At 48.0% G+C, this 26,797-nt stretch overlaps 2 protein-coding genes across 2 annotated transcripts; one reads left to right on the top strand and one right to left on the bottom strand.

Annotated features, from left to right (window-relative positions):
* Nucleotides 1-396: 396 nt before the first annotated feature.
* Nucleotides 397-7,632, bottom strand: LOC128503153 (amiloride-sensitive sodium channel subunit gamma-2-like). The gene is made up of 11 exons (XM_053473177.1): nt 7,282-7,632; nt 6,872-7,086; nt 5,442-5,572; nt 4,658-4,821; nt 3,845-3,949; nt 3,402-3,522; nt 3,132-3,204; nt 2,289-2,346; nt 1,533-1,606; nt 1,029-1,104; nt 397-897 (listed from the first exon to the last, which is right to left on the bottom strand). The coding sequence occupies exons 1-11, from the start codon at nt 7,630-7,632 to the stop codon at nt 685-687; spliced, it is 1,581 nt and encodes a 526-aa protein (XP_053329152.1). The 3' UTR covers nt 397-684.
* Nucleotides 7,633-10,190: 2,558 nt separating this feature from the next.
* On the top strand, nt 10,191-14,948 carry SAPCD2 (suppressor APC domain containing 2). Its single transcript, XM_053472515.1, has 6 exons — nt 10,191-10,852; nt 12,874-13,007; nt 13,697-13,837; nt 13,926-14,024; nt 14,182-14,292; nt 14,423-14,948. The coding sequence occupies exons 1-6, from the start codon at nt 10,363-10,365 to the stop codon at nt 14,549-14,551; spliced, it is 1,104 nt and encodes a 367-aa protein (XP_053328490.1). The 5' UTR covers nt 10,191-10,362; the 3' UTR covers nt 14,552-14,948.
* Nucleotides 14,949-26,797: the final 11,849 nt, after the last annotated feature.

The raw sequence follows: 26,797 nt of genomic DNA, 5'->3' as shown, positions 1-26,797 counted from the left end.
AGAGAACTTTTGGGAATATATATTAATAGAATGCAGGAGAACGTAACAACCCCCCCCCCCCCCGACAAAATAGCCCAAAATGAACAGATGAATTCTCCTGCCCCGACGCCAAACCCGCAATCAATCCCTTTATTTCCTTTTGTTACTTTAATCTGGATTTGGTGAATTAGAATTTTTTACCTATATTTATTTAGTTATTGTGGGCAATTTTTCCCCACCCTTACCCCAATCCTACCCCTTATCCTAACGCCCCGTCGTAGCCCATTATACCCATCCGGCGGCCGCTTGTCTCCCAAACTTACACATTTGAGCATTAATTGGTTTGTTTTACAGCAGAATTTTGTCTTTGGGGTCTTTTTGGGGGTTATGGGGTCGTTGGGTTTATAGAAAAGCCCCCCGGTTATTATATACTCTAGTTGGGGAACTTGTTGCCGCATGACCTTCCTCTATAGGATAGCGCATGCCCTAAAGCTCGAAAAGTTCACGTTTTTGGTAAAAACCAGCGGCACCTCTTCTAGAACAGGGTCCCTAAAAATCTAACGTCTCCCCCCCTCAAAGCAACCGGAATAAACTGTATAGATCGAGGCAGAGCGGAGAAAGTTCCTTTATTTCTTAATATTTCTCTTATTTCTTGCTCCTGGTGGTCTTTTTCTGCTCGTTCTCTCCATGCGCGGCTGCCCCCCCCTAGATGTTGGTGGTTTTCTGTAGGTAAATGGGGGCTTGTTTCTGAACGTAGGGGTTGGCGTCTCCCGACCTACTTCCCGCCGTCCTCAGGCATCTCCGGATAAAAAGCAGAAGGACGTCCAAAAACAGCTCGAAGAACTCGGCCAGCGTGCAGACGGAAAAGCCCACCCAGAGGCCCACGAGACCCCCCATGTTAGAAATCAGGTTAATTTCCTACAGAGAGAAATCCCAATATTATTACTTTTTTTTTTACAGGTTTAACGAATTCAGACAATCTACAAACCCAAAACCCCGACACGACCGCATTGTACCGCGCTGCAGACTAGGATGGCGCTATTTCTTACCGTCATGGATGGCTCCTCCTCGATTAATTCAAAGTTTAGCTGCTTGAAATACACGACGACCTTCACAAAGTTATCCCTGGGGAGACAGAAAGCGGAGATGGCGGGGGGGCAAGAACAACGTTAAAAAAAGAAGCCCCTTTAAAGGTCTGTGGATCCCACGCAAGGTGGGATTTTGTAGAATCCCCCCCAAATGCCCCTTCCCCCTCCCCGCAGCTTTTTGCCGGGTGAGGTATGTCCGGCTGAACGCTTCTCCCGGCAGCTCCAGCACCAGCTCCAGCACCAGCGCAGCGAACGCTCCGGGGGGGGGATATAATGAGACCCCCGTGGACATGCGTGGAAAGGGCTACCACAGATTTCAATGGGAACACTTTCCTGCCGCGAGAAACAACGAACTAGGGAAGGGGAGTTGTCCAGCAGCTCTGGAGCTGCAGCTTCCCTCTCATGGGTTAATTGTTGGGGGGGGCTCTGTGTAAGTGAATTATATGGGAATAACTCATTGCGTACCGGATCAGAGCGGGGCTGTCCGCGATGTCCTTCATCTGCCCCCCCATCTCTTTCAGCTCTTTGGAAAAATTCTCCTAAAATCATCGACACAACACGAAAAAAAACGAATGTTTTAAATCACAGGGGGGGGGCAGCAATAATCATAAAAATTACAGAATAGTTCACGGTTTTTTGCCCATATTTTGGACGAATATTTATTTTATTAAAGTTAAAGTCGTTATTTATACAATGTTTGTAAATTATGTCTGAGTTACGTTGTTGCGATTTTACAAAGTAACCTAAGATCTCGAGACGCCCAGACGGAGACCTCGGGAAGGTGAGTGCGTCATTTATAGAGAGAGAGAGAGAGAGAGAGAGGGGGAGAGAGAAAGAGAGAGGGAAAGAGAGGGGGGGAGACATTTAAGTATAAAAAGGGATTTAACAAAGTACAGCAGTTTATTTCAAAGGAGAAGAATCTAAACGGAATCTCACAGAGGCTGAGATGGAACGGCAGGAAGTTTTACTTTACTGATGGGGGTAGTAGATAAGTGGAGCAGCATCCCAGCAGAGATGGTAGAGGGTAATACAGTGAGGGGATTAAACATGCATGGGATAGACATACGGCTCCTGAATCTAAGACGAGACCAACGACTGATTAAGGTTTGAGTCGTTACAGCAGGAGGAACGGGCGACTAGACAGGGGCCGGATGGGGCCGGGGGGGTCTGGGTTTTTCTGTGATCAGCACTCCTGATAATCTTCTTTTGTCAGTAACTTACAATGAAAGCCGTGGACGGCCACTGTGACCCGGACACCGTCAGCTCGTACAGTTCTTCTCTGTAAGAAAATGTGACAGAATTATTAACCCTTTCACACCGAAAAACACATTCATGGCTTTAACCATTTAAATGATATGCAGACAGGAGGTTAGAATGTGATGATACCGGGGGGGGGGAGATAATCTTTTAGGGCTGCACATGCGCGATATGGTCTCTATACTGTGAATGAAGAATAAGGATACCTATAATGAGGGGGGGCTTTCTTGGTACTCTAAGAAGAAAACTTGTTTATTCTCCTAGAAATCGGATCCTTGATGTAAAATCCATTTTTCTGTTCATTGTCCCCGAAGTGGCTTTTTTTTTACAGACCCCCTAACAGTCCACCCTTTGTGTGCCCGTTGCTGCGGCTCTCAAACGGTTAATACATGTTTATCCAGACCGGTACCGCTAAAGCCGTGTAACTTCCTCCGTTCAGACATGTGACTCAAAAGGCAGCATTCACTGAGCATCCCTGTCAGCTGACTCCGGCGCGGGCCGCCGGGGAGAATCATTCTGGGTCTCGGACCGCAAAAAAAAACACATTTAAAGTCACGCGCTCCCCCATAACCCCCCCCCCGCACCTGTCTGAGATCGGCGGGAATGCATAGTGGCCAACTGTCCTGAACTGATCAGCCTAGTCATAGCCCTGTTTGTGGCCTTTCAATGAAGCAGGTGGGCCGTGGTCCCAGTCCAGGGGGCTTAACGTCATGTTAGACCCCCATTGAATACGGAGCGGAGCTCGCGTTGCCCGCTAGGCTGGCATCGTGTCTGGCACAGGGGGCGCCCGCCGGGTCCCGCACTCACCTGCATTGCAGCGGACAGTGACAGTTGAGCTCATCGTGAGCGAACTTGAATTCGTAGAGCTTCACGCACTCATCTTGGAAGAGAAACCGGGGTTAAAAACTCAATTTCATCGACGGTAACGATGGATTTGGGTGCGAAACACGACATTCCTACACGCGATGCCAAAAGGGCGTACGGCCCGCCATTTATATGTAACGCAAGAACAAAGGTGAGCGCTGGACGAACTACAACTCCCACAATGCTCTGGGAAAGCGCCGGCGCTGTACTCACGGATTGCGGCTTTGCTGAGATTACATTTGGGAAACCTCAGCTCTTTAGGACAGGCGAACTCCCAGTGGCTGCAGCCGCAATTCTCCATGATATTCTGCTGCGCGCATGTTCTCTTACACGCCTGCGGACACACAACGACTATTCAGCAGAAAACCAGCCGATCTGCAAGAAAGCAATTACCCTCTCTCCTCCCGTGATGCCCCTCTCTCCTCCCGTGATGCCCCTCTCTCCTCCCGTGATGCCCCTCTCTCCTCCCCTATGCCCATCTTTCCATCCTCATACCCCCTTTTTCTCCACCAATGCCCCCTTTCCTCCCCTGATGCCCCTCTTTTCTAGGAGGTGAGAATGTTTGCTGGGTATGAGGGGATCGCAGGGTTCTACAGCCCTAAAAGCCCTGATAATGTGTATAGAAACAGCACGGATCTCGCTGGCTGTACACTGACCTCCCTCGTATACTCGGCGCCGTACACATCCTTGTAGAAGTTCTTGATGTTTTCGCCCTCGGTGCACTTACTCCCATACGGGGATTTTAATCGGTTTATATGAACCTTGGAGAGAAGAGAAATATTGATTGGCTAATGATATTTCGAGGTGGGCAGCTGATTTGGGGAGAGAGATGCCGGGGGCTTTGCTTGCGCCCCGTATGGCATCCCGTAGGGGCCGTGGGTCCGGGGTGTTGCTGACACGAACCACGGACCTAACAAGCGCCTTACCTGGAAATTTAATAAAGGGACCCCATAAATCTCCTCGCCTCATATATTTAAATCTTTTACGTGACTCATTTCCCAGAATTTCATTAAGTTTGGGAAATTCGCAGGTTTGCTGCTGGGCTGTGAGGAGCTCTGTCTCCCTCTAGTGGTGAATGTTGGAAACGCACAGATGACAGAGGTATAATAATAATTTATATCAGAGCTGAGACATAAAGCATTTATTACCCAGCATCCCGAATATATCAGCCGGGCCCCGTTACGCCTGGAATAACAAATCGCTACGTCCACCAAAAACGTTGCTTCCTAATTTACGGAATGATTGGAATAACCGAGAGGTTCAGGATAACGCTGCTTATTATACGGCAAGAACAATTCACTGTAATATAATTTAAACATGCGCGGGATAGACATCCGGCTCCCGAATCTAAGACGAGACCAACGACTGATTAAGGTTTGAGTCGTTACAGCAGGAGAAACGGGCGAGTAGACGGGGGCCGGATGGGGCCGATTGGGTTCTCGGGTTCTATATATCTGCCCGGCTGGTACCTTCATCATTCCGATTTCCGTTTCCGCCCCAGGTGGGACATTGACTCCTTCGTCCTCCGGGAACGGCATCTGCGATTGGTCGTGGATTAGGAGTCGGATGCCGGCAGCGTGCGTCATGTCGCGGACGTACTCAATCTGCTGGATGAACAACTCCAAGTGCAGCCCTGACACAGACACGTATTGTGTGGGGGGGGGTAGAATCAGGAGTAGGTGAGTGAAAGAGAGGACAAGGGAAGGAGTGTGTATGAATGTTAGCGTTTTAGAGTGAGTAGGTGTAAGTATGTGTGTGTTAGCGTGAGTGTGTGTGTTAGCATGAGTGTGTGTGTTAGCGTGAGTGTGTGTGTTAGCGTGAGTGTGTGTTAGCGTGAGTGTGTGTGTTAGCGTGAGTGTGTGTTAGCTCTGTATACAGTAATATTGGTTGGTATTGGCAAAACCTTTGTTTTCTCTAATTTTGGGTGGATTTCTCTGCTCATGAAGTCCGTTCCTCCATAGATATGCATTAATGAAAGAGTCCGGCTGGGTGATTAAGACTGAGCAATTCAATTGCTCCCACAGGCAGTATGATAAGGAGTCGGGGGGTTTAGTAGATCGGGGGTCAGATAACAGAGCGAGAATCATACAAACGGCTGATATGCAGCTGCCTGAAAACTTTATATTATGGGTCAAAAAACTACAACTGGGGTAAAAAAGGGAAATCTGATACTAGGCATAAAAATATTAGTGGGATTTCCGCTTTAATAAATTGGGGCATCACAGAGAGGTGGGGGGTCGGAGAATAACTTACCGTACATGAACCCGGCTTTCGTTATGTTGAGCGGCTGAGTGTTGCTCGAGTTCCCGCGGACCTCCGTGGGCTTCTGGGAGTTGAAAGTATAGCAGTTCCCAAATTTATAATTAATGAACCTCGAGAAGAAACTGCGACGGAAATGAAACAGAAGAAGATAACGAATAAGAATAGAATGTTACCGCTTCCAGGAGCTTACGGTACGAGAGCAAGCCCTGTGCAATGAATTAGTGAACATTTTTCACGGATATTTTTAATAATTAATAAAAAAATGAATTAATCTTTGAGTCTCTCATGCTTACAGTATTTTTTATGTGTATCGTTCCATTACTTTTATTTAATTTGTACTTTGTTACTGAAAAAGGATTCCACACCATCGGAGAGGAGATATTCTGTGATTTCCCGGGGGTAATGAGTTTAGCTTAAAATAATAATAATCATAAAATAATAATTTAACTCAACTGGAATTTTTTCTGTTTATATTTTGCAGTTATTTGCTTTTTTTTATGTTTTTAAAAAAAATACACAGAAGGAAAGCGCATGAAACTCTTCAGGAAGCCATCCGCTAATTCTTTTATTAGAAGGAATAAACGCTCCTGACTCCCAGCCGGAGGATTTAGAGGAGTGGACGGTAATCGCGGCTTCTAATAAGACGGAAACGTTTGAAGTTGTTAAATGTGTCAGGAAAACGTCTCGTTAAATGGGAGAGGCTTTCGGAGCTACACCCAGGCAAGGTGGGTGACCAAGTGGCTGCCGTGAGCAAACCCCGCGTCTGCCGCCTGCAAAGGGAGAGCTGCTGGAAAATTATTAAAATAATTTAAAAATAAAATGTTATTATTTTTAATATCGTTATTTTTATTTTCTTATTTTTTATTATAATAATAATTATTTTTTTATTATTATTATTATTATTATTATTATTATTATTATTTTTAAGAAGAAGTTGACCGTTTTGGTGAATAGGAAGATTACCAGAGCCTGTGGGTGAATGGGGCAGGTTATCGGGGCAAATGGGCAGATTCTGATGGTGATGGGGCAGATTCTGATGGTGATGGGGCAGATTCTGATGGTGATGGGGCAGATTCTGATGGTGATGGGGCAGATTCTGATGGTGATGGGACAGATTCTGATGGTGATGGGGCAGATTCTGATGGTGATGGGGCAGATTCTGATGGTGATGGGACAGATTCTGATGGTGATGGGGCAGATTATTTGGTGTATAGCTGATCTCCATGGTATATGGAATAGATTCCCGTGGTGGGCACGACACGTTTTTAGGGGGAAGAAGGATAATTCCAAGAGCGAGCGGGACCCCGGCCAGGAGAAATAATCTTTTCCATTAGTACCCCAAATATAGTCCCCCCACTCTTAACTCTTTAAGAGCCAGGAGCTGCACCGTTAACCCTTTCTGGGCCGGTTCATTCATCTACCTGGAATTACACTCCTGGCCGTGAAAGCTGCAGAAGATGAGCATGTCGTCCAGCTGGTGCCCCATCTCGATCTTCTGCTCGTCGGAGAGCTGGTTGAATTCGGAGGCGAATTTGTGGAAGGCGCTGGCGTACTGCACCTGCTCGTCCGCCAACTCCGAGGATGAATTGAGTCCGTGGGAGCGGTTCCTCCGATGGGACAACTCCAGTCCCGAATCCTGACACAACGGGGATCAAAACAGGGAAAGAAGTCGGTGCTTTTATGCAATGGGTAGACATAACCGGAGCGCAGATACGTCAGGGATATCATCATGTTTAATAATCCCCCCCCAAAATAAATCAATAAAAACATGTGTATATCCCGTATGAAAATTAACGGCGCGCAGGCACAAGGTGACGCCGGAGGTTCCTACCTGGAGCGAGGTGGCCATGGTGAAGCTACGCTTGATGGAGGACAGCCTCACGCTGTTCAGGTTGCAGATGGTGACTGCCGGGAACTTCAGCTTGGCGCTGGAGATAAGCATGATCTTCTCGTGTGACGGGTACGTGTAGTATGTCAGGACCATCTCGGTGCACTGCCACAGGGCACAGCACAGGGCGAAACTGACAAAGAACAACCAAACCGTCCGGCGGAGCCAGTGCCTCGAGCGGAAGATGTTGGGGATCCCGTGGGCAGACGTGTGCTGGAGGATGGTCCTCCCCAACTTCCTGAGAGTCATGGCATCGTGAGAAGCTTTGAGGACTTTCATCTCGGGATAAGACATCCTCGGCTGGCAGCTCCCAACGTAGACCGAGAGCCAGGAGGAGAAGCCCGGCTTTTATACCTCGTCTTCCTCGCCTACGAGGCTCTCGAAACGCCAGGAACCCTAATACCCAAAGGCATAAGGAGCTTTAATCCATCTTCTCTTCGGTACAATGACCCGTTACCGTAGCGACATCTACCATAATGAACCAATTATCCTTCATGTCACAGAGAGCCTCCGAATATCCTCTACCTGAGCTATCTGGGAGACTCAATTAGCGCCAGACTCGGGTTATTCCGCAAATCACTTTTTAACACGTCGGCCAATTTTATTTTTCGGTATAATCCATCCGGATCGCCCGAGATGAGGTCACGCTAGACGCTCACTTGCTCGTTGCCCCCCAGGAGTCGGGTCACTCGCTGGCCAATACCCCGCTCTATCAGCCCGTTAACAAAATTAGTCAGATTCTACAAAAACATTAAAAAAACAAACGCTTTTTTCGATCTTATACCCAATATCACCTTATAGCCCAAAATGAGATGCCCCCCCATCCCCTTTTTCTCGGTTCCGTAAAAGTAAAACGAGGAAGGTGCAGAACGGAGAGACATCGTGTTTGGTCGCGAAAGCTACTGGAAAATCATAAAAAAATAGGCCAAAATGATAATCTATGGGGTTGTCATGGCGATAGAGCAGGACCCAAATAGCCTCTAATTGATTGAATGAAGACATTGATCGTTAAAGAGTTAACGGTTTCATCGCTGGACCGTAGGAAATGCCTTTTTAGAATATTATTAATTACTGGGAATTTAAGTAAATTTATATTCTTTGGGAGAATTTTTTTTAAATTAAGGGTCTTACAAACAAAGAACCCGCCGGCCGATCGGCCCCCGTCGGCCCATCTCTTGTTAGGAGGAGATCGGGAAGTCTCGCGGCTCCTCCGCAGGTGGTCCGTTCAGCCGGGGGGTCCCAGCCAAACATCTGAACCATAAGACCCGATTAAAACGCAGCGTTTAGTGGACGAGCCCCTCGACGGGGGATTTGGGGGCTTGCAGTTTATTCGGTGAACCCAATGATATTTTCTTCATTTCTGTGAAATTGACGGTTTAACCCTTACTGGCCCTGGTAATAAATCTGTGATCCAGCTGCGACCTGATGAGGAATATCTTTATAATCCACAGATTATTCCTCATGTGAAGCGCTCTAAACCCCTTTAACCCGACGCGGGCAATTTATTATTCTTCTAATGCAGGGGAAAACAATATCCTCACACCCCAGGGGCATTAAAATGATCTTTACAGCGCGTCTGACCCAGAATCTGAGTATGTGGGTCACCGGACTACGCGGAGATCGATTCTCTCCCGGCAGATGACGGAGCCTCCAGTACTCAGGTGCTTCAGATGCATTCCCTTCGTCCGGATAATTAAAGGATTGTTACATCTCCGTCTCCGACATCTTTATTGATTCAAATTGTGCCTTTATTTAAGGAAGGCTGGGGGAAGCTTTTTGTGGTTGCACATTCTACTTCCTCCGGGAGCATCCAGCAACTTCCTGCTCAGAAGTGCGAATGAGAGGAGATTCCTCCGACGCACCGAGAGATTTGTGAGAGTGAATCAGAGGGAATGAAATCCTGAATGAATGAATCGATGTGTCCACTTCTTTCTTTTGGGTGCCTGTCTGAAGTCAGGTGGAAAAACCGGGGTACTGATGCCCTGAAGTTACCATAGCAACGCCAGCTATACCAAAATAAATAGAAAAGGATGGAAGAATTGAAATATTTTTTTAAAAAAAGCCTTCTTTACTATGACTGCAAAACTTACTGATATCTTTAGTAATAACTGAAACAGAAAAACCCAGACCTTGCCGGCAGATCGGCCCCCGGCGGCCCCCGTCTAGTCTCCCGTTTCTCCTGCTGTAAAGACTCAAACCTTAATCAGTCGTTGGTCTCGTCTTAGATTCAGGAGCCGTATGTCTATCCCGCGCATGTTTAATCCCCTCACTGTATTATCCTCTACCACCTCGGCTGGGACACTGCTCCAGTTATCTACCACTCTCTCAATAAAGTAAAAGTTTCTCCCATTCCATCCAGGAGAGGCTTCCCCCCCCCCAAACCTTTTGGTGCTTCCCTCAATAGGCTATTGATTGGGAGGTAAATTCTGCTCCTAGCGGCCGTTGAATTTTCAAAATCAACACAATTTAGTACAGATTTTTTTTTTTTTTAACGACCACAAACGGTTCAGGAACAAGCGATCCATTCCTGCGGAAAATGCCAAGAATTCAGCATTTATTTAAAATTTCACTGTACTGACCCCGTCCGCGCAGGCTCGCACCAACAGAAATCATGTATGTACCCGGCTTTATGCAGCTTTCGTATATTCTAGCTGGCTGAGGGTGATGGGATTTAAGCAGTGGTTCTAAAACTTGTCCACCAACAGAATGGCTAAGAGTCTCGCAGATTAACAGTTTCAAGAACAGTAAAAAATGAGGCTGTCGGTGGCTGCCTGGGAGTGCTGGGAGTTGCTGCTGCGTCTCCCTTCACACGGATTTTAATCCAGCTCTCGCAGAGCTTTCCCTGCCACCAAAATCAAACTGCAGGTCTGCGCGCTCCAGCCAATCAGCGGCAAGCTGAGGTGAGTGTCCGCCAATCAGGTGCGAGCTGCCGCACTCACTTTGTGACGTAGCCTCGGAGTTTCACAGTGGAACGGCCGGCGTGTTCGGGGATACAGTGTATCAGTGCGGGGTTCGGGCCGTACCATGGCGCTGATAGGGGGGCGTCCTGTTATTGGGGAGCCCGTTCCCAGCACGCAGGGGTTACCCCGAGCCTTCCTGCACAGCCTGCGGACCCTCTTCGATATCCTGGATGACCGGCGCCGGGGTTCGGTCCATATCCAGGAGATAGAGACCCGGTGGCAGGGTGCGGACACCCGGGATTTGCCCCCCGGGGTGCTGCAGTGCCTGCGGCAGGTGGCGCCCCCTGACGGGTACCTGACTTTCGATCGCTTTGTCCACGGGCTCCGGACTTCAATGCTCAATTCCCAGAACAGGGAGAACTGGCAGGCGGGGGTCCCCAGGGGCCCCGTGAAACTCCCAGGGAAGGGCTATGTTTGTAAACCTGCCCCCCTGGGGGTTCGGTACATGAACGGGACACGGGAGCCCACCGGGGGGTACGAGATCTCAACGGCTGCCTACCGGGGAGAAGCGGACAGAAACGGGGTGCAGCCCCCCCCTGAGCGACCCAGGCAAGGTAATTGGGGCCAGCGTGGCTGCCCTGGGGGGACTTTGGGGTGCTGCATGCGGGGGCTATGTGTGGGGTATTTGGGGAGAAGGTATATGGGGGGGGTGGGAGGGGGTATGCTGCTTGGGGTATTCTGGGGGTCTTGGTAACATTATGTCAGAGTGTGGCGAGTGCCCCCCGTCATCCCATAATCCTCCTGGCCAGGGGGCCGCCGTCAGGCAGGCCGCTAGGTCGCCCCGCGGGTATTGAGGGTGGGCTTGCGTGCCCAAATGTATTTGGCTGTTTATATCATTATTATAATAATATTTATACAATAAACTGTAAAAATTGACATTTTGTTTCCTGATCTATATAACGCCATCATAATCCGCGGCGCTGTACACCGGTGTCCCGCGTCTCCCAGCCTGATCTCGGTGTACCCGGTGCTGTGCGATGGGCACAGATATATATTTCCCCTGAGCCGTGGCACCGGGGCGGGTGACGCCATTCGGCTTCTGGTCGGTGGCGCTGCGCTCGGTATAGACAGAAGACCCCCCCCCAGGTAGTAATCGCCCGCCGGTGACGTTGTTGTCCACGTGTGGCTCGCTGGCCGGTCCCACCTGGAAGCCGCTGTGGACGAGGCACCCAAACGATGCTTCATGACATAAACCTAGCGGCTCTCGCTGTCCAGAGGGGCCGACCCACCTGGATTTCCACGGTGAGGCTTTTCCGTTGGGTGTCCTCGGAAAGCTTTCCCGTATCGAGCTCCTTCTGTAGACACCACCTGTTCACGCATGACCTGGGGGGGCTTCCTGTGGACGGGACGGGGGGGGCAGTTACCCTTGGGCTGCCCTTATTTGAACATTCCTGGCCTCTGTTAGAAGCCAAGGTTAAACTATACTTCCAGATAGACTTTACACCGTGTCTGGATCCCTCCCGTGCTTCTGTTATGGGACCCCTATTCTACGCAGCCCCTCTGCTGTGTTAATGAGCCGTATGGTGGCCCCCCTGGCCAGGTGATGCCGGCTGTCTGGTACTAATGCCAAGACCCTGGCAGTCAGAATGGTGATATACTCGGTGCTGGGCATCGCGCAGGTAAAGAGCTCGGTGATTCTGGGGAGAGGCTTTTTTCACCCCGCTGCATGCGCAGATTGGCTGCTTGTGGCAAATTCTGGCCCCCGTCCGAAGGCGATTGATTCCAGATGCATCCAGAAATCCATATTTTTTTCTTCTTCTTAACCACTTCATGCCAGCGACTCCGAGGAGCCAATCGGCTTCGCGGACGGCCCTGACGCTTTTGTTTTGTCAGCTGGATTCACTTTGCGGGGAGGAAATAATGTTTAGGTTCTCTGAGCTGTATGAATGGGCTCATCAGACTAGTACCCGGCACCCGTAGGGTTAAGCCCCGTGTGTGCGTTTGACACGGGGTGTTATTCCTCCCCAGGGATCCTCCCTTCGCACCTCGGCCGGTTGTTGGGAGAAGCTGTGTTTGGGTTAAAGTCTTTGTTTTACGCGGAGACGTGAGAATGAGTGAGCGGGCGGGCGAGCGGGCGAGGTGTGTAAACGCTTCCCGCCCATCCCAGGGCGTCCTTTGGCCTCGTCTGTCCGCGCCGCGTCCTTATCGAGTTATTACTCCCCAACCGGCTCGCCCAGCCCCCCCCCCCCCGGGAGCCACATCTATTGACACAGAGTCTTAAGAGCGACTTCTTCTGTTACCTGAAATACCTGGAATCACCGAAATATCGTTTGGAGTCAAATCCATTTTCTCAGCGCCTTTTATTCCGCCCCTTTTTGTTTTCTAAATGCTGGGGAAAAATAACAATAAAAATAAATAACCATAAAAATAACAATGATAAAAATAATAATAATGATAAAAATAATAAATAATAATAATGATAAAAATAATAATAAATAATAATAAATGGCGCTTGGTTCGTTTCTGTAGGAAAGAGATTAAGTGAAACGTTGATATTGTGGTCTGGCTCAACGTTTGGGGACCCGCGCAGATGGCCGCCCGTTTGCAGTTATTTATTTGTTGATTTCTCCATTAGGGGGGGAGTTGCGGCCCATGGGCCGGTCACACAGCGAGACCGCCGGCGAGGGAATGAAGGACCAATGCAGGCACCAGCGCAGCCGCGGGGAGCACCGGCGACACACCATCACCAACGGGGTGGATTATAGTGTGGTGAGTCAGTCGCCCCGTCAGGGGGTATTGGGGTATATATACTGACCCATCACGCCGCCGGAATGGAGTCCTGCACCGGTTATATGCTACAAATTACTTCCAGCCAATCAGGAAGCAGAGTCCAGCCAAGGGGCAGGGCTTATATTGTACAAAACGCAAGAAAAAGTCACTAAATTATTAATTCCTTGTTTTTTCCCTAAATAATAACCTCAGACGCCTCCCCTCCCCCTCCTGTCTGCAGCCGTATTTTCCGCTCACGTTCCCGGCCAAATCAAGGCCCCCCGGAGACCCCCGGCGGAGGGCTTCGCGCATAACCAAGTAGTCTGATTTGTCAGTGAATGGCGTCCTCGCATGCAAATCACTCATCTGTATGCATGGCCGCTTCCTGCCTGCGGGTGGCCCCCAGAGGTTAGGGGGGGGGGGGGTCTGGGGCAGTTTGTCACCTGATCTGTCGTAGGGGCTGTTGCTGGGTTTCTTGGACTGATCCCTTTATTTAAAGAGTTAAATCATGTAATAAATCTCATATAATGCAGCCCCCCCCCCCCCCGGATCATCAGCGTCCAATATAAGAGCCAGCGATACCCGCGCTCGGCCCCAGAGAGAAATGCCCCTGTGTGTCGGGCCGCGAGGGGTTAACGCCCCGGGGTAAGTGGTTTGTGCCCCGGGGGTAACGCTCTCTGTCTCTGCAGCTGAAGAAGATGAAGGAGATGGAGCAAGAAAAGGACTTTCTGATCCAGGGTCTGGAGATGGTGGAGCGCGCCCGGGACTGGTACCTCCAGCAGATCCAGATGGTCCAGGAGCAGCAGAGGAACCTCAGCCAGTCCCACGCGGTGAGCACCACTTCTGCTGGGAGGCTGTTCCGCTTATCTAGCACCCTCTCGGTAAAGTAAAGCTGCCTTGTTCTTCCTCCCCTCCCAGGATCGTTTACCCGACGGGGCGTTCGGATCGCTGAATTCTTTCCTCCCCAAACTCCAGGAAGTCAATCGATGTCTCAATGATCTCGTCTGTCCTGGCAAGGTGAATAAAACGATCCGGGATCGCCAATTTTTTTATGACATCATCTATCCTCTTCCTGTCTAAGATGATGTCATAGAAAGGGGCGGGGTTACGGTTATCTTGTATTTATTTTTTTTGAACTCTATATTTTTGGTGATTAATTCCTTTCTGCCCCCAGGTTGGTGTAGCCCCTCCGCCCGCGGCCCCCGGGCCCCCGCCGCCTGTGGCACCAATGGTGAAGCAGCAGGCGATCAACATGTTGAAGGAACAGAACCGGCTGCTGACCAAGGTGGGTTTAACCATTTGCCCTCCCTGCACAGCCCACCTCAATGCATAGGAAAAGCCTTTAAGTAGTTAATCTATACGGCTGGGGGGGGTCCCGGAGCGGCCCTTTAACCCCTTATTGCTGTGAATTTCAGGAGGTCTCTGAGAAGAGCGACCGGATCACGCAGCTGGAGCAGGAGAAGTCGGCTTTAATCAAGCAGCTGTTCGAAGCGCGGGCTCGGAGTCACCAGGAGAGCGGCCCCATGGACTCCACTTTTATTTAGGGTCCTCTGACCCCCCCCCCTCACTGGTAGAGGGGAGTTTTGCACATCTGGAGCGGAGCCCGCGGAGGCGTCGGACGGTAACTCCAGGGCTCAGTTTCAGCGTCGCTGTGATCTCTGCTGCTTCGTTGTATCGGTACGCACTCCATCACGCTGTCAGGGGGCACTGAAGGGGTTAACGATGCAGCCACTTCGCTAGCCTGCAGTTTCTGTAAGTAGCCGTTTACTTACCAGGCGAATGGTTGCATCAGAGCGCCCCCTGGTGGCAACTTGTTAATACTGTTTTTTTTCTTGTAAATAATAAAAGATTTTTTCCTCCCCACTCCTTAACTCTTAAGGCCGGGGGAGGGGATCATTACATAAACTGAAAACGTGCAGCGACTCGTCGGAAGCCTTATGTTTACAGATGTTACAATTGACTGCTAGAAATGATTTTTCCCGGAATATTCTTTTCTTCTTCAAACTTTTTTTTCCCCATTAACTCTTTGATCCCCTTTGAGCTGAAGAGTTTACTTTGTTTTGCTGAATAATCGTCCCTTTCCCGTAGTTTTGCTGCTAATATATAATTTTACAGATCCCGTTTGCGGCTGTCGGGGCTGAAATCCTTTTCCGAAACACAAATTCTTTGGGACTGGATTCCCCCCCCCCTTTTAATTTTTTTGCTAAAATCAAAGTCCCGCCGGCCAGTGGGAATTTTGTTCTTTGAGATTCTACTTTCATACAAAAGAATCTTATTTAAAAGATGTTTACAAAAAAAAAACCCCAATATTGCTGGTCTCCAGCACGCAAAGGGTTAAACCCTTCGCCAGGAAGCCGAGGCGTCCGATGGTTTGAAAATAGTAAAAATAAATAAATAATAATAATATAAAATGCTCAGCACGGTTCCTTTATTAACTCTTTAGCTGCCAGAGTAATGAAATCTCAGCCCATCAGGTGCCGCCTAACTTTTTTTTGAGAATTTTGCACATAATCTAACAACGTCCCCATGGGCCTAGTGAAGCTCAGTGGCCCCATTGGCCCCTGCACTGAAACACATATGTAAAAACATGCTAATGCGAACATGCATACTTACACTTACACATTCATGCTCACACTCACACACACTTACACATTCATGCTCACACACACTTACACATTCATGCTCACACACACTTACACATTCATGCTCACACACACTTACACATTCATGCTCACACTCACACACACTTACACATTCATGCTCACACTCACACACACATTCATGCTCACACTCACACACTTACACATTCATGCTCACACACATTCATGCTCACACACACACACCCTGGATGATGTATATGTTTCGCCTGTTATTTACCCTTGGCCTGGAAATGTTTTTATGTCAGATTTGTCACGGGTTTGGGGATCCTTTTGTCACTTTTTAGAAATCGCACTCCATTTTTACGCCAGATCTGCTATTTTAATGGTTTTATGAATCGAAATTTGCATCGGACAGAAATATATTTGTTTTTCATAACTTTTCGCTGTATTTGTAGATTTTCCGCTCCTCTGTAATGTACAGGAAAACCTTTGCAGCCGAGTGATTGTTTTTAACATTAAAATCGATACGATAATGACATTTTCTGGGCTGTTCTCATTTTATCCACCAGAGGGGGGATTGGAACCAAAATTCAGCTCTTTTACTGCAGATTCTGTTGCTACGGTTTACACCTTTTAACTATTTGCCGAAATTGGTTTGAAGTGAAGACCCCGGGGACGTCAGTGAAGAATCACCGCTTTAAATCTCAGCTGCGTTCCAAAATATTAAACGAATCACCGGAATGAGCTTAATGGAGCTTCAGCTGGTAGAAGATTTTGGGGTTTGTTTTTTTTTTTGGCCTGTATGAGGCCGGTTTCATGAATGGGAGAGCAGTGACCCCGAGAGCCCCCTTTTACTCTAATTAGGAAATCCATGGAACCTCATGGGAGGGGTTTTGGGTGAGGTGGGAGGGGCTATGTTTTGATATAGGGCAGATCGCTCCTATGGATAACTGTATTATTGGGGCAGAACACTTGTGTGCTTTTGTCTAAAAGGTGCTTTAAAGAAATGTTAGAACCTCAGGGGCGGGACACTTGCCCCGCCTGTGCTCTGTCTGGGGGTAGGGGGCTTCAGTGCTTTTTGTACCTAGGGCTTTAACCCCTGGGGGTTCAATCAAGCCCCATGCAGTCTCCTAGTTGTTTCCTGCTGTAAGTTCAGGAGCCGTATTCCTATCCCATGCATGTTTGAATTCCTTTTTGTATTGCCCTCTACCACTTCTGCTGGGAGGCTGTTCCACGTATCTATAACCTTCTCAGTAAAGTAAAACTTCCTTTCATTCCATCTAAAGATAAAAAAACACACAGTAAGGTTATTTAAGGAGAAGCGGAAGGGAAATACGTGCACAGTTATGTTACTCTGATGGGTCAAGTCGAGTTTGTAGCTGGAGAGATCAGATGACTTAAAGGGAGGGAGAACGGGTTATACGCATCCCGCACCCCTCCCCCACACACTGCCTTAAGGGTATTTAACACTGGGGACGTAGAGTTAGACGATGCGTTGGTATAAAAGAGTTAAATAAGAGATATGATGTCATCGGACGATGTCACTGCACTGCTTGGTCCGGTGGGGAAATGTATCTCTGGAGTGTTGCGAAGACTAAAGAGGCCGAAGCCGCTGTACACGGAAAGAACCGGAAACCTCAGGTAAATCGGCGTCAATTAACACTAAATGGGGCCCCGCTGACAACACGGCTCTGCCGCCATCGAGAAGACGTTCCCGCTTTGAATGTCACTGAGAGCGACGAGAAGAAAATGAGATTTTATTGTCACAATTCTGCTTATTTGGGATCTTTTACATATTTACATTTATAGGAAAACTTTCAATTTTCCTATAAAAAAAAATAAGCATTTCCAGAATTCGGGAGACGATCAGCTTCATGGGACAAAAATCCAGGAATTTCATGAACCCCCCCCCCACTCATCTACCTGAGGTCAAGTCGACGGCCCCTGTCTGTGTCACGCGTCAACTTGGCCACAATGAAGCCCCCCGGGAGGATTCCATAGCGGGTTCTGTCTTGTGGGAGAAGAGCTACAATGTAACATCCACACAATGAATCGTGAAGAGCAGGTCCTCCCCACAGCCGACCTCTCGCCCCGTAACGTTCTGTCTAAAGGGCCACGTTCTCCACGTTCTCCACGTTCTCCACGTCCCTTCGGAATTCTGTATGACTTATTGTCACTTTTTCCCATCATGCATATGGCCACCTCTTTTTGATTGGATGATCCCTTAACAACTTTTGGGATCTTCATAAGATGTTTTGTGGTTGAAGCGGAACACGGAAAGTAGGAGGAGATCCTTAGGAGTGCCGGAAGTGCACAAACGACTGGGTATCGTCGAGGCTGAAATCTACCGGGCAGTAAGTGGCCACGAAAGGAAAGCCCACGGATGTGAAGATCCGGAAGGATCCTTGGTCTTGCCGTGCGGGTATGGAGTCCACGTGTCCCACGTGACGAGCGCGGCCCAGAAACCCCAGCATCAAACGTCTCTTTAACCAAATCCCCCGGCGCGGGGGCCACGTGCCCGATCACGCTGCCACCGGCCGACTTCAAAGCTTTTTTTTGTTTTCCGTAGGTAATCCTCGGCGTCTTTGATCTGCATGAATGAGAAATCTCCCGGCAGCGGAAGAACCGGTCCTACAGAAGCCGAACACCGTCGTTATTCTCATTTATATCACCAACAGATACCGCAGCGCTGTACAAAGTGCTTATACATTAAAAAAAAAAGGATATATTCATCTGGAAGTCCCTGCTCGCTCGCGCTTCATGAATACCCAGCATTCTCCTCTCTATGTATCTATATATAAATAATATCCCGTATATATAATATAAATGCGATACATTGTATCTATATGATTCAGTTACAATAATATTATTACATAGCATATTAAACAAAAAAGTGATTTTTCATTCTCTTTCTGGAGGACTCCAGAGAGGAGATGGTTAAGTATTTCTCCTAACAACCCCAACACGTAGTTATTCTTAAAATACCTGAAAAACTGCCAAAAAATGTTTAAACAATTTACGGTAGAAACAGATTTTTTTTAAGCGCTACTGAGTAGCCACATTATCATTATATTATCATTATATTATTATTTTATTATTATTTTATTATTATTATTTTATTTATTTATTTTTGTTTGTTTGTTTGTTTGTTTTTTTAAGGTTTTTTTTGACATTTAATTGAGGTTTTGGTAATGTAACCAGCGGAGCGTGACGTTCCGTGGCCGATGTCCAACCGCTGCATTCTGTGCCCGATCTGTATACCAAGGCACACGCGGTGAGCGTGTATATCGACCCTGCAGGCGTGTAATGGAGACTCATGTGGCGTGTTCACGATGACGGGCGGCGTGTTTCTGGGAATAGAGAATATTTAGAATGTTCAAAACTGGGGCAGAAGTAAAAAAAAGTCACTTTTCCTGCAGAATTCAGAGGTCACTGGTGGGGCCGGATTTTATGGCTGGAGTTATGAGAGTGACAGGTAGTTTGAGAACAAGGAGAAAGAAGCTTTATTTTACTGAAAAGGTGGTAGATACGTGGAACAGACTTCATGACAAATGCGGTCTAGGCCGCTCGGACCATTTCAATAAAATCATCACTACTGGGTGCTGGGGGTAGGTAAGAGGAACTGCCTCCCAGCAGAAGTGGTAGAGGGTAATACAGTGAGGGTATTAAACATGCATGGGATAGACATACGGCTCCTGAATCTAATACGAGACCAACGGCTGATTAAGGTTTGAGTCTTTACAGCAGGAGAAACGGCAACTAGACAGGGGCCGCCGGGGGCCGATCTGCCAGCAAGGTCTAAACTCAAGAGGGCCACATGTGGAAGTATAAGAAAAGGGGGGTATTTGCTATCCCGCCCCCCCTCCCAAGCCGCGATTGACTCCCATCGTCCCCGCTCTGTTCTCGTTCAGGATTCACAGATCGCCTTCATGAATGGACAATGGGCCGGAGCCGCCATGTTTAATAACATTAATAACATTCCTAGAGCTGACGCTGCCGACCACATCAGACACCCGGACCGCCGTGGTATGTGATCTCCGGGCCGGCGAGGGCCATCTGTGCCACCGACAAACAATAAGGAGCTCGGGGGACGAGACGTCTCGGCGCGCTGACCTTCAAAGGACTGAAAATCATCATCGCGGCCCCCAAAGCGGCTCTGATTGAGATCCGGTATCGCCGGCGCCGGTATCGCTCACCATGACCATCATTCTTTGCCTTTGAAGGTCTGCTATGGCTTCCTGCCCCGGGGCAAGTTTTGGATCATAGGTGGGCAAATGGATAGAAACCGCGGCCACCATTGGCCATAATGTATCCAAAAACATGAACTCCATATAATGCACTGAATGCATACATTAAACCGCGCCGGATACGCCATGAAGCGGAGCTCGGAGAAGTGAAGACCCCCGGCCGTGGGGGGAGGGGGAACTTGCTGATCTCCATTCTTTTATACTTTCGTGATCCCAAATGTTTGGTAGCCACTAGCCGGGTAACCAAGGAACCTCAGGAAGGAAGCTGAGATGTGGTTTTCTTCTCAAGACGTTCCTCAAAAAGGTTCCTCCGTTGACCAACTTCCTGCTGCCGGCATCACCGCTAAAAACATGCTAACCAGCGGCTCACCGGTAAGAACATGCTAACCAGCGGCTCACCGGTAAGAACATGCTAACCAGCGGCTCACCGGTAAGAACATGCTAACCAGCGGCTCACCGGTAAGAACATGCTAACCAGCGGCTCACCGGTAAGAAGATGCCGACGAAGCACTTCCGGTCTATGATTGCAGAAAACAGAAGTAACTCTGATGAGAAGCCAAAAGCCTGATGTCTGATTCTTTGTATCACTCGGGTCACAGGATGAGCCCCCGGGGGCTCTCTGCCAAATCATGGGCAGCAACTAAAGACGGTGCCCAGAAAGGACCCAGCAATGGTGCAGGTTCTCCCATCAAAACAAAGCATGTTCTTCTACGCCGCGGGTAAAACCGTCCCCTTCCCCGGCTGCTTTTAGGGCCCCCATCTAGTTGCCCGTTCCTCCTGCTGTAAAGACTCAAACCTTAATCAGTCGTTGGTCTCGTCTTAGATTCAGGAGCCGTATGTCTATCCCATGCATGTTTAATCCCCTCACTGTATTACCCTCTACCACCTCTGCTGGGAGGCTGTTCTACTTATCTACCACCCTCTCAGTAAAGTAAAACTTCCTTCCATTCCATCTAACACATCATGTTTCCATACATGTTCCTTTATTGATCTTTTGACCTGTATTATTTAGTACCCAGCCGGGTTCCCGACCAGCAGGCGATCGCACGGAACCAGCGCCTCTCAGTAATAATAACCGCCGACGCTGATGAATTATGGATGGCGGGACGGAGAGTTTGATGGAAGATGGATTTACTGGGTCGATGTAACTCGAGTTTGTGGGAAGAGCTTTTCCACCAAGAAGAAGAAGATATAATAATAGTAATACTAATAAATAATATAAATGATAATAATAAATAATAATAGAAATAATAATAAATAATAGTAATAATAATAAGAGTAATAATAATAAATAATAATAGTAATAATAATAAATAATATAAATGATAATAAATAATAATAGTAATAATAATAAATAATATAAATGATAATAAATAATAATAGTAATAATAATAAATAATAATAATATTTAAATAATAATAGCAATAACAATAATATATAATATTTTTTATTCCGTAACAAACTCTCAGGGGATTTATTAAAGAAATCCGATGTGTTTTCCGCCGTCAGATTTTTTGAAGAATTAGCAAAGAGCAAAGTGAAGTTTGGGGTAAATTCCCAGATTGGGAACAGATGACTCGGGGGGGGGGGGATATTCCGCAGTATATATATATATATATATAACCCTTGAGTTTTAGGGTTCTGATGGATAAAAAATTATTCAGTACCAAAAAACATTAACATTACACTTTGACTTACAGAAACTAGAGGCGAGGAGGACCTTGCGCACGGGAGCTTACGATCTAGAGTAGCAATAAGCGTTTGTTTGTGTAATTCATTTCCTACCCCTCCAGCACTCAAAGGGTTGAACGGCAGAGACAAGATCCGCACGGAGATCCCCCCTAGGACATCAGATTCTTGAAATGCGTGCAGCTAATCCCCCTGAACCCAGCGAGTTACGTTTCCTCCGACATCGGAATTTTAAAATTGTTTCCAAATGTAACCGAATGTTTCTGGCACTGAAAGGGTTAAAAGGCGGCCATCAATAAACCATATTAATGGGTTTAAGGGAAGCTTTTCTCTCCTAACGCTTCTGACCTCCTTAAAGTGACTTCCGTCAATGAATGGAGAACAACTTGAGGTTATTTGTGCCAAATTAACCTATTACGTGCTGGAGGAGGATAAAATAGGAGTTCAGGCCCTTCAATACTCAGAGGGTCCGGTGTTTAACCCCCTCTTAGGTCACTGTTCATCAGGCAGGTGGAGGAGGGGAAAAAAAACCAAATAACCTTCTTTGAATTTACCATAAACAGACTGTAAGCTCTTTTGGCCAGAGAAGATAGAGCAGCTCGAAATCAGACCCTGGAGTCTATGAGAAAAGCTTGGGGTCCAGAGAGGTCTACCATTTAACCCGACAAGGGCCCCGATGGCCTAAGGGCCCCGCTCAGAGGCTGTGGGAGGGAGGGGATAAAGAGAATTGGATCTTTATAAATAATGTATCTTTTTTTTCTTGTGATCATAAATATTGTTACTTTGTTTCTGTATAATAAGATTCTCTAGAACTTGCAATTCTGATGGGGCCCTTAAATGTTTTTGCCCCTAAAACCTGGCGGATCGGCTTAGCAGGGGCTTGGAGGGCCCGGGGGGCCGGGGTGGGGGGTAATGGACACTCTCTGTCTTGGGGGAGATGGTGTTGTTCCGGCTCTGGACGATCCGGATCGGCAGCCCTTCTGTGTCTTCACAGTCGTTCCGGACTCTGCGCTGCCGGCCAGGGTTCTGCCAGCGGCCCGGGGCTTAGATCAGTAACCGAATAACCATGTGCAGCGGCCCCACGTCTCCAGACGCACGCCGGCCCAGGGAGGAGCCCACCGAGGACACGGAGCCCCCTGACAACATCCGTGTGTTTTTGCTTTGCGTGCGGCAGCCCTGAAATACATCGGGGGGTTCTGGAGTCTGTGGAGGGCTTCGCACGGGAAAAAACAATACGTTTAACAATATTTAGTAACCTCATTAAATGTAATTTAAACAAAGAAACATAAATCCAGAACCCGCCGGCAGATCGGCCCCCGGCGGCCCCCGTCTAGTCGCCCGTTTCTCCTGCTGTAAAGACCTTAATCAGTCGTTGGTCTTGTCTTAGATTCAGGAGCCGTATGCCTATCCCATGCATGTTTAATACCCTCACTGTATTACCCTCTACCACCTCTGCTGGGAGGCTTCCTTACATCCCGTATGAGAGTGGAGTGAAAGCCCTGACACTTAAGGTTAAGCCATGACCGAGCTCAAGCTGTCACTGAGTGCAGCGACGCGGATGGAAAGACGCCTCGGAGGCGAATGCCGTCCTGATTAATGTTTCTTCACAAACGTCCATAACCAACCTTTCCTGCTCTTGTTCGTCTTTTCAAGCTCCGTAGGAATCGAGGGTTTCTTCGGCATGTGATGGGATAAACTGTCTCACTTACTCCAAATTAGGGGCCCTCAGGAGCCACAGGATCACGAAGAGTAGCGATGGGGGAGACTAATTCGGCATTCTACCTGCTGGCTGATGGAGTCTTCTCCAAAGCGCCAACTGTCGTCCCATAACTCACGCTTTTACCGTAGAGGGGACTGCTGACCACATACGGGGGGGGGAGATAATTTAACGACCAAAGAAGAAGTGCAAGCTTTTTAGGACAGACTCCAGTAATTATAACAGGATTTTAAAATGATTTATTGCCCCTTCGTGTGACAGACGGGGAGTTCCTGCAATGACTTTAAAGAATAGTAGAATGTGAAGGGAGGTTTGATGTTCTGCATTAATATTGGAATGTAGTGATATCATAGGAATAATGTTTATTAACGTGACTAAGTGAATTATTTACCAACATTCACACAAAGTTCCGTTTACTAACCTCAGTAAAATGTGGAAGGGCCACATCCCAACCCATGGGTAATCAATACAACGCCGATAATCTGCTGGGACCTGATGGAGCACAAAGAGCTTGTCAGATCGGAGACCTGCCCAAAACATGACTTTGTGGTTTATTGGGTTCACCAAGATCTCTCGCGACTCTTAAAAAAGATAATGCCGTCAAACTCAAGATTCCGTTTATTCCATTTAATGTTATCCTTTCTTGGAAGAACTTGGCCTCGGTACGTCGTAGGGAACCAGGCAGGTTGTCCATGATCCCCATAGCTATTAGCTCATTCAGCCATGGCCAAACCAGCCATGGATGTAGACTCTAGTTTTACTTGATGGGAGGAATGTTTTTAGGTGCAGGATACCAGATGAAAGCCTCTTTACCATAATCCCTCCAGTCTACGTGTCACCTCCACATATATGATAAACCTTCCATGCGTGGAACCTGGTCAAAGTGCATCATCTTCCACTGAAACGAGGTCCTATGAGAGGAGAAGACTCCACGTTCCTGCTCACCGGTGGGGCTACGTGTTAGAAAGTCAACACGATATTACGTTGTGTTGAGGTCAGCTCTTAAATGATCTGCGAGATACAATATATCTCATATATGAGGGACTCAGAAATATACATGGACATCGTTTGGGTTTAGTTAGCTGGAAAACGTTGTTTCTCTTGTTTCCGTGAAGTGGAATTTTTGACGTCCGTGTGATTGTCTTCCTGTGGGAAGAAGGTAGAGTTGCCTCCAGCTTTGGCTTCTATCCATACCTACAGGGATATACGTTCCGGTTATATCGCATTATTCACGAACGCACAAAGACATATAACATCACAAGACGCATGAACACAACCTCTCCAGACTCGTCTCTCCTCGCATGGAAAGAGCTGCCCTCTGATATCAGTGAAATGTGGAGGAACCTCATTGTTGCCGTGGGTTACGTAAGGTCGCTGATACTTTGTTGATAATTTATAGGATTCCAACGCCCCAAAAGAATTTTTCTAATTTATTTCAAACCAAAGGGAGCTGCCCAAACCGTCACCCCGAGGTTTATTGGGTTCATGGAGATCCCGTGATGACCTCTGATTCGTAGGGCGTGAGAAGCTTATTTCGGGGGGATCTTTAAAGGGTACAGAGTCCTGGCCATACCCTCTTATGTTATATAAATATACTGTATATATATATATGTTTAAAGAGAACGGGGTCCTGGCTGTGCTCGCCTCTATACAATATATAATATATACGCGGGCCGTCGGGGGAGAGCTACGGGACTAGAATTTATATGCAGCCGCTGGTAAGACGGAAACCGTTCCGCCTGCTGACATTTTAGATTTATTTATGGGGTAACGTGAGAAAATTCGACTTTACAGAAAGGGTAGTGGATACTGGGAGTAGACTTCCAGCGGAACTAGTTTGAGCAAATACAATAGGAAAGCTCGGGGTGTCCATAACAATTACTAAGTAAAAGGGGATGTAAGAAGGCGGGCGAGATGGGGCGATTGCTTCTTTTCCGCCATCACTATCCACGGACCAAGCAGATTGACCACAGGAACAACTTGGCCCGAGACGATGGCCGCCCCCGGGGCTCGCCTGTCACCCACCTGCTCGGGATTCTGGGTAATGTTATGCAGATGAGCAGATGTCAGGCGTTTGGCGGATACAATGTAACGGTCCGGATAATATTGTGCTTCTCGCAGGCGGCGCTTGTTTATACGATTCCCGGGCGGTATTTTCCGTCTGCGTTTATTAGCGATATCGTAAGGAATCTTCGCAGGAGATCGTCTGCAGATCCCGCTTCGCTTACAATTTATTCCTTCGTTAGAATCACAGCCGCACTTCCAGTTGATACCAAAGAAGGAATTAGGGATCGCGGCGGCGGAGATGCCACGTCGGAAATTATCCAGGCCCTGGGCGCGGGGTACGGCCGAGGACGAGAGACGGGAGAAGACGCCATCCGACTCGGGAGGGGTGGAAGGAAAGCAGATCTTTGTATTTTGGGTATTAAAAGACAAAATAAAACAATAATCCAGTAAAAAGAATCCATTGGTTGCTATGGCAACGGCGCCACTGTTCACCAAAATGGAAAGTTCTACGTAACGCCTTTATTCCAGAATTGTAAATATTTGACTTGTTTTTGTTAAAAAACAAATGGAGAAAACTCTCTATATAGAGCTTCAAGGATTAAACCTCTGAGAACTGAGTGTGTGATTCCGAGAAGACACACACGTCGCACACGCTCGCACACGCTCGCACACGCTCGCACACGCTCGCACACGCTCGCACACGCTCGCACACGCTCACACATACACGCTCGCACACGCTCACACACACGCTCACTCACACACACACACACACGATCACACACACACACGCTCGCACACACTAACACATACACACACACACGCTCACACATACACGCTCACACACGCTCACACATACATACACGCTCGCACACACACACGCTCGCACACACACACGCTCGCACACACTAACACATACACACACACACGCTCACACATACACGCTCACACACGCTCACACATACATACACGCTCGCACACACACACGCTCGCACACACTAACACATACACACACGCTCACACATACACGCTCACACACGCTAACACATACACGCTCGCACACGCTCACACACACACGCTCACACACACTCACACATACACGCTCGCACACACACACACACGCTCACACACACACGCTCACACACACATACATGCTCGCACACACACATGCTCGCACACACTAACACATACACACTCACACACACGCACTTGCACACACACACACACACACACACACACATGCTCGCACACATTGCCCCAGGGCAATGATCCGGTGACAGTCACAATCTTGTGGCTATACTGGAAATTCTACCCCCCCTCCGCCGACACTGACCCCGACCCCATCAATGACCTTCAACGCACTCTCTTACCTTAACATCATGGGGAGGTCTCCATTGTAGGCGGTCAGGTGACCTCACGGAATCTCCAAACCCCCACCTGCTGATGGATTTATGGCAAAGTAAAAGCCATTGTTAACTAAGACCTCAATCAGATGGCCGTCCGTCCGTCCGTCTTACTGACACCAAATAGAAA

Source organism: Spea bombifrons, chromosome 8, assembly GCF_027358695.1.
Source record: "Spea bombifrons isolate aSpeBom1 chromosome 8, aSpeBom1.2.pri, whole genome shotgun sequence".
Lineage (NCBI taxonomy): Eukaryota > Metazoa > Chordata > Amphibia > Anura > Pelobatidae > Spea > Spea bombifrons.
This window is presented reverse-complemented; position numbering and strand designations above follow the sequence as displayed.

Coding starts and splice junctions, on each gene's coding strand:
- LOC128503153 (XM_053473177.1), bottom strand. CDS start 7,632: ATGTCTTATCCCGAGATGAAAGTCCTCAAAGCTTCTCACGATGCCATG. Junction 2,347..3,131: donor CACTGTCCGCTGCAATGCAG/GTGAGTGCGGGA, acceptor ATTTTCTTACAG/AGAAGAACTGTACGAGCTGA. Junction 1,607..2,288: donor GGCCGTCCACGGCTTTCATT/GTAAGTTACTGA, acceptor CGATGATTTTAG/GAGAATTTTTCCAAAGAGCT.
- SAPCD2 (XM_053472515.1), top strand. CDS start 10,363: ATGGCGCTGATAGGGGGGCGTCCTGTTATTGGGGAGCCCGTTCCCAGC. Junction 13,008..13,696: donor ACGGGGTGGATTATAGTGTG/GTGAGTCAGTCG, acceptor CTGTCTCTGCAG/CTGAAGAAGATGAAGGAGAT. Junction 14,025..14,181: donor ATCTCGTCTGTCCTGGCAAG/GTGAATAAAACG, acceptor TTCTGCCCCCAG/GTTGGTGTAGCCCCTCCGCC.